Here is a 10,508-nt window from a genome sequence, read left to right on the forward strand (position 1 = left end):
AGGCACTGCCAGGAGGCTGCGCAGTGGAGGCCCTACTGGGAGGCTGAGCGGTGGGGGCCTGTTAGGAGGCTGAACGGTGGAGGCCCTGTTGGGAGGCTGAGCAGTGGAGGCTGAGTGGTGGAGGCCTGTTGGGAGGCTGAACAGTGGAGGCCCTGCTGGGAGGCTGAGCCCTGACGGTCTGAGCTGGGTGGCTCTGGGCTGGCTTCTTCATCTGGTGTGTGAGTGGGTGTTCCTTCTCGTGTGTGAGTCACTGTGGTTGTGGGCCATGTCTAGCAGCAGCTGCTGTTGTGCTGGGGACCGCCAGAGTGCAGGGGACCGAGGAGGTCCTCGCGAAGTCCTTCCTGTCAGCAAGGGGAGGGAGCCCAGACTCCTGTTGGGGGGGGGGCGCTGGCTGCAGGATGAGCACTGAGGGGGAGGCCTAGGAGGGCGTGAGGCGTCCTGGGGACACTGTCCGCTGAGTCCTGCAGCCAGGGCTGCCCATGGTCGGGAAGCAGAGACCGCGCACTGCGTGCTTGATTCAAGATGGGGTGGGAGGGGCTGTGCCCGTTTCCTGCGGGAGAGTCTGTGTCGGGGAGAGGTTGGCCCAGGCAGGCGTGCTCTGAGGCCCCTTAGCACACGGATGGGGGTGGGAGCCGGCCTCCGCGGCTCTAACAGCAGACGCTGCAGGGGTTCTCCAGCGCGGGGCAGAGGCGTCACCCCCGTCTCCCCTCCGCACCCCTGCAGAAAAAGCTCCAGGACCAGAGGCAGTACATCGTGGCTGAGTTTGAGCAGGCCCGCCAGTTCCTGCAGGAGCGTGAGCAGCACCTGCTGGACCAGCTGGCCAAGCTGGAGCAGGAACTGGCAGAGGGCCGCGAGAAGTACAAGAGCAGGGGCATCGGGGAGCTGGCCCGGCTGGCGCTGCTCATCTCTGAGTTGGAGGCCAAGGCGCAGCAGCCGGCTGCAGAGCTCATGCAGGTGAGACGCCTCCCCAGGGCGGCGAGGTCTCCGTCCCACCACCCGTGTGCATGCAGGACCCTGAGAGAACCACCGCCTCTCAGGCCTCGATTTTCCCTCCTGAAATGTCAGGAGGTCACCCCCACCCGCCCCACCTCCTCCGAGGTCACATGAGCACAGGAGGACCTGAACAGCATGGTGTCCCTTCAGAAGGCAAACTTTCTACCAAAAGACAGTTTAAGGAATTTAGAAAGTGCTGTGAAGAGGCAAGGAAGGTTGTGCGTATTTTCCTCACTACTGTCCATCCTCATCTGGACCATCACGGGTCCCTGGCAGACAGCCTCCAGGGGAAGCTGCAAGCAGCCCACGCTGCTGGGGTGGCTGAGGGAGGGCCGCATGGTGGCTTCTCCCAAGGAGGGACTAGAGGAGATGGGTGAGGTTTTCTGGGGGCCGGAGAGTAGGCAGGGTGCCCCTGGAGTACTTCCCGGAGGAGGCGGCTTTGATGCTGAGAAGGGGAGAGCCTTGAACTAGGGAGCAGGTTGCCAAGTGGAAACAGCACCGCGCCTCCTTCCTCCTGGAGCCTCCGGGAACAGGGCTTGCCAGCGTCTGGAGCGGTGTGCTGGACCCTCCCCCTTGCGGGTCAGGAGGATGCTCTGGTGGCTGGGGCTGTCAGCAGTGGAGCCCCCCAGGATCTCCTCCAGGAAGATGCTGTCCCGGCCAGCAGTGTGGCCCCAGGAGACACAGCAAGGCAGGCTCTCCAGGTACATGAACAGGTGGCCTGGTCTGCCTCCCTGCCGCGGTCCATTCTGGCTCCCAAATCGGGACCGGCAGGGGGTGAGGGCCCTAAATCAGAAGTTGCTGAGGGCCCAGCCACAGGGCAGGGCAGGAGTCCCGTCCCAGCTCTGCTCCTGGGCCCCTTGTTCTTGTCCTTCATTTTGTCCAAAACGTGTCTCTGGCATTTCCTCCAGATGCCACTGTGTTCCCTTGAATTCCTCCATCAGACTGGGACTGGGTCACATACTGCCCCCTCCCCTGCCCCCCCAGGCGGGACAGCCCTTCTTTCCCCGTGGCCACCGCCACGTGATGTGCAGTTGTGTGGGGGGCAGAGAGAGACAAGCTGGGGTGCCGGTGGGGGCTGAGATCCCGACGGGACCCCCTCCCGCTCCACCCAAGGGAGTGCAGCGCCACTCAGATGGAAGACAGACCTGGAGCGTGGGGCAGGGACAGGGTGCGGGTATGAGGACGGCGCGAGGGCGCGGGGACGGGGCACAGGTGCAGAGATGGGGCGAGGGCACAGGGGACGGGGCGTGGGCCTGGAGACAGACAGTGGGTGTCTGCGGCAGCCAGTCCATGAACCCGGTGTCGGTACTGATAGGTTTTGTCTGCTCGTTTGGGTTTGATTTTGCGGCAAGGGAACCGCAGAGCTACCTCCTTCAGGTCATTATATTTCCCCAGGGGCTATCTGACTGTGGGCGGCCAGCAGGAGGGAAACCGCAGTAACAGAGGCCTGGATGTAAAGTGTGGTGCAGGGGGCAGGGGAGGGGGGTTAGGAAAGGAGAGAACTCTGGGCCAGGAAAATCAGAAGACGTTAGAGGAACATCCTCCGCGGTCCATCCCGGGACAGGCCTTGCCCGGGGGAGCCGCAGCCGGCGCCTCTGTCTCTCCCACCGTTGGGCCAAGCTCAGCCGTGGGCACCTGCGCGAGTGCCTCCGCCCTGCCCCGCTCCCCAGCCGTGGCCCCTCTGCTCTGATGACCTGTTTCGGGACACCCCCAGGAGTCTTGGGGGGTGTCCTCAGGAGCCCTGGGCCGGCCCCTTCCCAGTGCAGGCTCGTTCCCTGGACCCCCGGCCTCCCGCGCTGTGCTCTGGGAGAAGGGTTCCCACCCTGCTCTCCCACGGTCTCTGGGCCACTCCCAGCCTTTCATCCTTAGCCGGCCTGTACCTTCCTGCGGTCCTGGCAGCCCCTCCCTCCAAACTGCCCACGTGCCTGCCTTTCGAGCCCCGTGTCCCAGCACACCAGCGGGGGAATGCGGCTCATGTTTGTTGCCCCGTCCACCGAAGCTGGCTGGATTGGAAGGGTTTGCTGGAAACTCACGACTGGTGTCGGGCCGGTGCTTGGTGAGACGGGGGTGAGCGGGGAGCTCTGAAGGCGCATCTGGCCTCCCCTGCGGCAGAGCCTGCCGGTCCTCCTGAGACCGTCAGACCTGCATCAGCAGCCACCGCCCGGTGGCTCTGTGTCCCAGAGTTCCCTCTCCGAGAGGCTAGCTCGTCCCCTCCCTGGGCTCCACTCCTACAAGAGCAGAACGCCTAGTGTCCCCTGCAAGGCTGTCCCCCGGCTCCATGGCCCCACCCCAAGCTCCGGAGCCGGGCCGGGTGCAGGAACGTGTGCGAGGAGTGACAGGAGGGCCACCGTTACGGGAGGGTCTCGTGGAGGCTGCAGACCCCCACAGGCGGCGTCCCGGCCCACCTGCCCCTCTGCCCCGCACTGCACAGGGCGGCCCAGTGGCTGATTACCAGGACCCTGGCTAGCTGCTGGGTCAAACCCAAGGACAGAGACACAAAGACAATTGTGTTTCTTTCGGGAACAGAGCTGAGGGTTCTGGAGCCGTCAGGGCAGGGGCTGACCACGAGGTTCCGGAAAGCTGGGCTACCCCCACCTGTTTGTTTCCCCAGCTGCAAGGCCTGCTAGGGTGCACAGCAGTTTCCCCTTTTTAAAGGACATGACCTACAAATTGTAATCACTGCTTCCTCTCACATCCCATTGGCTGGGGCTCAGTCACATGATGAGACGTGGCCACAAAGGCCTCAGGAAAATGTAGTCTTTTGCCTGGTGGCCCTCTGCCCACTGTAACTCCGGGAGTCTGCTGTTCAGAGGTCGAAGGGGGGAGGACTTAGCCGTGTCAGCCGCCTGGCAAGCAGCTCGCACATATCACTGCCCGCTGCGGATCCCCTGAGGGCGTTTGCGTCCACCGGGAACACGTACACCTCCCGCGGTGCCCGTCCAGCCCCATATGGCCCGGGCCCCCATTCCGTTCTTCACCTGGCCAGTCTCAGCAGAAGCCCGGTGGCCGCGGAGAATGAGCCCTGTCCTCATGGTTACCCACCACTGCCGCAGCAGTGTGGGCCCTGTAAGGAGGGGGCCACATCGTTCTGTTCACTGTTGGCCCGGCTGCCAGCATTGTGGGCACCTCCTGTTATTGGGGTCTGATTCCACTCAGCTGATGCTTGTGCTTTCTTCCCCTCCAGGACACCAGGGACTTCGTGAACAGGTAACAGAGCTTCCTTTCCATGGTGCACCCCAGCCCCACCCCTCTTTCCCTACACAAGACCCATTTGAAGGAATGGTGCCACCTCGGTTTATGGTGGCCGGCCGCGCTCCTGGGAAGCAAGCACACAGCCTCGGGAACTGGAGACTTGCTCTCCCAGGCAGCCAGCGCCCCGTCCTGGTCCGAGACGGGGCAGGAGCTGAGGGTGGAGACCGAGGCAGCCAGCGCCCCGTCCTGGTCCGAGACGGGGCAGGAGCTGAGGGCGGAGACGGGCTCAGCAGACAGGAGTGTTCTGCATGCTCTGAGTCCTGGCCCAACCGTGGGCCGCTCACTCAGCGTTTTTGAGCCCTGGTTTCTGTGTGTTGATGGGGAATTGTCATATCTTTCTCTCCTGCTTCATAACTGTCGTGAGAATTGAGAGAGATGCAGGAAGAGCTAAGTAACAGGTCCATCTGTCATCTTCCCAGGTATCCCCGGAAGAAGTTCTGGATTGGAAAACCCATTGCTCGGGTGGTTAAGAAAAAGACGGGAGAATTCTCAGATAAACTTACGTCCCTGCAGCGAGGCCTGAGAGAGTTCCAAGGTGAGGGCTGGGGCTGCAGTGGGGTGGGAGTCGGAGCTGGGGCTCGGCACTGAAGGAGGGTATGAGCTGCTTACTGCCGTCTTTGGCCTTACTCCTGGGTCTCCTGGTTGTTTTCTGTTTCCTTCTTGAGAGCTCAGGGAGGGAGGCCCGTCAGGAAGTTAGTCCTGTCCAAGTGGAAAACGGGCCTGTAAGTTTGCTGGGCTCGAGGGTCATTCTTGTACTTTTCTCGCCCCCAGGGAAGCTGCTGAGAGACTTGGAATATAAGACAGGTGAGTGTCCAAAGGGCTGTTCCCAGTTCACCTCCCGTGAGGAAGACTGTCCCCACAGAGGCTCCCCTGCTGCCCCTGGGGAGCCCGTTCTCTAACACGGCGGAGATTTCCCAGCTGCGAGTCTGCAGCTCCCTCTGCGGGTCTCTGGTCTGCAGCAGAGCCTCCGCTCGACCACCTGACCCTCTCTGCACCATGTTCCCCTCTGCCCGGCCGCGTGGCCCCCGCATTCGGAGGCCGTCTGTGCGGCCGGCCCCGGCACTCTGCCCCCCCTTGCCCTGCTGTCTGGTCGTGCACTGCATGGCCCTGAGGGGCCCCGTGACCAGCAGCCCTTCAATCGTGGGGCGTGGCAGCCCCGCGGGGCCCCCCCGTGACGCCGTTGCTCGTTCTGTCGTCCCCACAGTCAGTGTCACGCTGGACCCGCAGTCGGCCAGTGGGTACCTGCAGCTGTCGCAGGACTGGAAGTGTGTGACCTACAGCGGCCTCTACCAGGGCACTTACCTGCACCCGCAGCAGTTTGACTGCGAGCCGGGCGTGCTGGGCAGTAAGGGCTTCACCTGGGGCAAGGTGTACTGGGAGGTGGAGGTGGACCGGGAGGGCTGGTCCGAGGAGGAGGGGGAGGGGGAGGAGGAGGAGGGGGAGGAGGAGGAGGAGGAGGAGGAGGACGGGGAGGGCGACGGGGACGGGGACGCGGGCTGGGAGACCGACGAGGACGAGGAGTCCCTGGAGGGGGAGGAGGAGGAGGGGGCGGGGGAGGGGGAGGGGCTTCTGGAAAGCTGCATGGTGGGGGTGGCCAGAGACTCTGTGCAGAGGAAGGGGGACCTGTCCCTGCGGCCGGAGGACGGGGTGTGGGCGCTGCGCCTCTCCTCGGCGGGCGTCTGGGCCAACACGGAGCCCGAGGCCGAGCTCTTCCCGGCGCTGCGGCCCCGGAGGGTGGGCATCGCCCTAGACTATGACGGAGGCACCGTGACGTTCACCAACGCGGAGTCACAGGAACTCATCTACACCTTCACCGCCACTTTCACGCGGCGCCTGGTGCCCTTCCTGTGGCTCAAGTGGCCTGGGACACGCCTCCTGCTGCGGCCCTGAGCCCACCGCTCGCTGCCTCCCTCCTCGGGGATTCCAGGACCGTGACAGGGAGGGGTGTCTGGCCACAGCACCTGGAGCAGGTGCACCACCATCCCACACCCCCCCCCCCCGCCCCCGTGGCTGCGACCCCTTGAGTCTTGCTCGGTGCCGCGCTCCGTCACACAGCTCCTCCCCCAGCCCCGGGGCTTCCCAAGCAGATTTCTGACCCCGGAGTCCACGAGGGCCCCTCTGCTGCCCACGGCCTTTGGCCCAGCGCTGCACACTCTTTGTTGAAAGGAGATGAGACAGCGTTTTGTCGCCCAGTCTGGCGTCCCATGCTGGCCTGCCCCTGAGACCCCTCGCCGCCCTCCCTCCCCCCGCATCCCCCTCGCTGACATCCGCTCTGCTGCCGGCCTTCCCTGCCACCCCAACTCAGAGTGACACGCGTGAACGTGAGCAGAGCGAAAACCCACCACGGTTTCCGGGCCATTTGAATAAGCCTCCTGGAGCGCCGTGGAGTCGCCAGGCCCCCGAGTGGGCGCCTCGCTTCTGAGACCAGGGGCCAACGTCTGACGTTTCCACATCGAAGAAGCCAGGACCCTCGGAGCCTCTTGGGGGAGGGATCTGGAGACCCGTGGCTTTGCGGCCACACATGTGGTCAATGATGAATAAGTGACCTGAGGGTGGGGCCTTGGGAGGGGAAATTGTAGAGGGAAGTCAGAATATCCTGCTCTTGATCGGTCATCTAAAATCACCAGGGCAGACATCCAGTCCAGGAGAACCTCCCCCTCAGAAGCCCTGCCCAGTGCCTCCAGCAGGGTGGAAGCTTGGGCTCCGTTGTCCTCGGACAAGGGCGGTGGGAGAGGAGAGGATGCCAGCGGGGCTCCTGGAGCTCACCTGGTCTTCGTGCTGGTCTTCCTGTTGGGAGAGGGCTAGAGGGTGGCCTCATTGCACCCACACGCCCCCTCCTCCAGCGGGACACCCACAGCCTTTGTCCGCACCTGTCCCAGGCCCAGCACCAGCGTCCTGCACCCCAGCACCTCGGCCCCCACATCATCTGTAAATGTCCCTCTGACTTCTGCCTCTACTTTTTACCCTCCACAGCACCTCCTGCAGTGCTGGGCACACAGCAGGTGGTCAATAAAGACTTGTGGAACGAACAGCCTGGGTTCATATATTCTATTATAACCTTCATGTGGCTCCGTAGCGGTTGCGTGGACAGCAGTGGCCTGGGGTCTCTCCTGGGACACCCCGCTGCCCCCGTGCCTGCTGTCTGCCCCCAGACAGGAGCCCCCACATCTCCCTCTCCCGCTGTGCTGGCCCCATGTCGACACCGAGCATCCATGCAGCCCATGACGGCCTGTGACACGGCGACATTCCGTGGCACACCCAGAATCTTCCCTTGGAAAATGCGCGGTGCCTGCCCAGAAGGAAACGCAACCAGCCGAGCCTCCGTCCTGCCCTTGGACACACTCAGCCACCTAACCATTTCCGGTCTCTTCTTTCGGCTGGTTTTTTAATTGCCATGTTAAAGATAGAAAAGGAAGAATTACATAAAGCCCTTTCAAGATCTCATTTATGACTCTTCCCCCTTTTTATTTTTCATTTGTTCTTTTTACTTTTCTTTCTAAATACGGATATGCAAAGTGTGTCAATTATTAGAAACAAGACATTAATATAATGAGGTCAGTTAATCTACAGTTGAATCTTGAGAGACAATAATCAGTAACATATTCTTGAAAATGTACATTTATTTTGTTGATCGATGTGAATTGTTCCCTAAAATTATATCTCCTAATCTTTTATTTATGGGAAAAATTTTAGAATTCTCAAAATGCCTTTTATCCTTTCTTGGAAAGAATTTTTATATAACGAGATTTCTGAAACTTTTTAAGGTGATCATTGTATAATTAAAATTTCCTAGTTATTAAATAGGGAACATTTGCATTTGAACAAAATATAAATGCTTTCGGGTAATGGTTTAATCAGGTTCCTGAGTGTGAAACTTCCAGAGTGAACTGTAGACGATGAAGTTTCTGCATGAAACAGCCTTTGAAAATCATAAACACGTGCATGTTATGCCACCACCTGAGGACAGAAAGTTGCCGTGTGGTACTTATTTGGCTAATTCTTTTGAACCTTTTTATTTTTTATAATCATATTTTTAAGTATTTTTTTATGTGAACGTCACCTACACGTATGGTCAGATCTACGTAGTGTTTATCACGGAGGGAGAAAAAAGCAGCCCCCTCCCTCTCCCAGGGCGCTTCTTGGCGGACCGTTTCCTCGACAGCGCTGGTGTGGGACCCTGTGGGACCCTGTCGTCCGAGCCCCCAGCAGCCGAGGCTCTGGGCCCGGCCCCGGCCCCGAGCGCACGCGCCCCACCCGTCGGTCCCGGCGGCCGAGCGGGAGCTCGGCGCCCACGGCTGTGTCTGCAGAAGCTGTCTGTGGGGACAGCCCGCGCTTCCTGGACTGGGGAATTGCCTTCTTCTGCCCTTTGGCTTCATTGCCTGCGTCTGTCTTAGTAATCAAAGCCCGGCGTCCTTACCCGTTGTCAGCACCCGTCGGGATGGCGGGTCGTCAGGGGCTCTGTCGTGTTGTCCCGCAGCCTGCGGCCTATGCACAGCTCTTCGGGGGTCGTGGCTTGGCTTTGCTGCTTCCTGACCCTGTGTTTCCTGTGTCCCTGACCCTCTTCTTAGCTGACTTCCTCGTCCTGGCCCAGTAGCTTCCTGAGGGCGCCTGTAGGTTGCTATTCTGAAATGCTGAGTATCGGCAGGTTTATGGCCCCTGGGTTCTGGGAACGTTACCGAGTTATTTCTTGATGGTTGCTGTCTCCTTCGTGGTCTCCAGCCTTCGCAGAGCTCCTGCCTGGGTTACTGAGAGGCCGGGCTAGGCCAGGATGTTTCCCGGCTAGGGCAGCGGTGAGGCACGCGTGCAGGTTATATTCCAGTGCAGGGCGACAGGCAGGGAACTGGCATAGGACGGTGACGGGCGGTGCGCCGCTGTCCGCTTTCCAGGTCAGCCAGGGCTGCTCCGAGGAGGACAGTCTGGGATCGCACCGGCCAGGGTCACGGGCAGGGACAGGCTGGGCCGGAACGCCCTCGTGTCTGCAGTGCAGTGGGCAGAGGGGCGGGAGAGCAGGGCAGGGGTGGGCACAGGCGAACCCTGTGGGCCTCGTGGACCACGCGGCAGGGTCCGGGGTTTCTCCCGAGTGCAGTGCGGTGGGGGAAGGGGCGGGAGAGCAGCCGAGGGGTCGGCGGCCTTGTGGACCGCGCTGCAGGGTCCCGGGTTTCCCCCGAGGGCGTTGGGAAGCTGCTCAAGCCTTACAGGGCAGAGGAGTAGTGGTTCAACTCACACACCAGTATGCTGCACCTCGTATTGACCAGGTACTGTTCTTCATTGGGATGCTTCCAGTCTTCAAGGAGCTCATTCTACAACAGACGCAAAGTTACGCATGACGGGCGCCTGGGAGCCTCTGGGGGTTGAGCATCGAACTCTTGATTTCGGCTCAGGTCGTGATCTCAGGATCGTGGGATCCATCAGTGCCTTGGGCTCCACCCTCAGTGGGGGAGGGGGGTGCTGCGTCTCTCTCTCCCTCTGCCCCTCCCCCGTTCATGCTCTCTCTCAAATAAATTAACAAATCTTAAAAAATAAATAAGCAAATAATAAAAATAAGCATGGCAAATACAAAACATAGCGTATGTTAGAAAATAAGCACAATGGACCAAAAACACTACGGTTGCTTTTTGAAACATCTTTGTGCAGAGAAGTGAGGAAGCAGGGAGTCCTGGAGAGGAGACGTTTGTGGTGAATCCGCCGAGTGATGATAGTGTAGACTGTGGTGGTAGAAGGAGCGGGTTCCAGGCGGTGAACACGACTTGCTGCAGGCTGGCGGCCCCTGGGTTTGGGGTCCAGGCGCGGGCAGCTACGCGTGGTTGGGGAGAGGCTTTGGAGGCCGCGGTGGCAGGATCGGGCTCTCGTCTTGCTCGTGTTCCGTCCGAGACGTCTGTCGGGCATCCGAATGGAGAAGTCACGCAGGGAAAGGGCTCTCAGAGGACCGAAGCCACAGACTTGGGAGTCAGAAACACACAGGTGCCAGCCAGTCAGGCCCTGGGCAGGTGTGAAACTCGACACTAGGATGGGGCCGTGCTGACCCCTGGGCGCACGGGCATCCGTCCACGGGCCAGAAGTGAGCAGCAGCGGGTTAGGAAGAGGTGCAGCGGAGGAGGACATGAACTCAAGAGCTGGTGGGGGGGCGCCCCCGAGCGGTCTCCGAGCTTGCATCGGAGCTGGGGCTCCCCGCCTCGCCCCTGCAGCGCAGTGATGCTTCGCCGCCCCGCGGGGTTTGCTGAGCCCCGCACGCATCTTTGTAAATAGTCCCTCCACTGAGCTCC

At 61.0% G+C, this 10,508-nt stretch overlaps 1 protein-coding gene across 6 annotated transcripts in view; it reads left to right on the top strand.

Moving 5' to 3' along the window:
• Window positions 1–7,274, top strand: part of LOC112813463 (tripartite motif-containing protein 26) — a 70,474-nt gene extending 63,200 nt beyond the window's left edge. For all 6 annotated transcript variants that reach the window (XM_073889566.1, XM_073889567.1, XM_025858511.2 and 3 more), the window contains 5 exons: window positions 724–954; window positions 4,178–4,200; window positions 4,665–4,780; window positions 5,017–5,049; window positions 5,450–7,274. In XM_073889566.1, the coding sequence (XP_073745667.1) occupies window positions 724–954; window positions 4,178–4,200; window positions 4,665–4,780; window positions 5,017–5,049; window positions 5,450–6,135 (1,089 nt within the window). In that variant the 3' untranslated portion in view covers window positions 6,136–7,274. The remainder of the gene's footprint in view (window positions 1–723; window positions 955–4,177; window positions 4,201–4,664; window positions 4,781–5,016; window positions 5,050–5,449) is intronic.
• The last annotated feature ends 3,234 nt before the right edge of the window (window positions 7,275–10,508 follow it).

This window comes from Callorhinus ursinus, unplaced genomic scaffold, assembly GCF_003265705.2.
Source record: "Callorhinus ursinus isolate GAN/ISIS: 27379988/994484 unplaced genomic scaffold, GSC_fseal_2.0 scaffold109, whole genome shotgun sequence".
NCBI classification, from domain to species: Eukaryota; Metazoa; Chordata; class Mammalia; order Carnivora; family Otariidae; genus Callorhinus; species Callorhinus ursinus.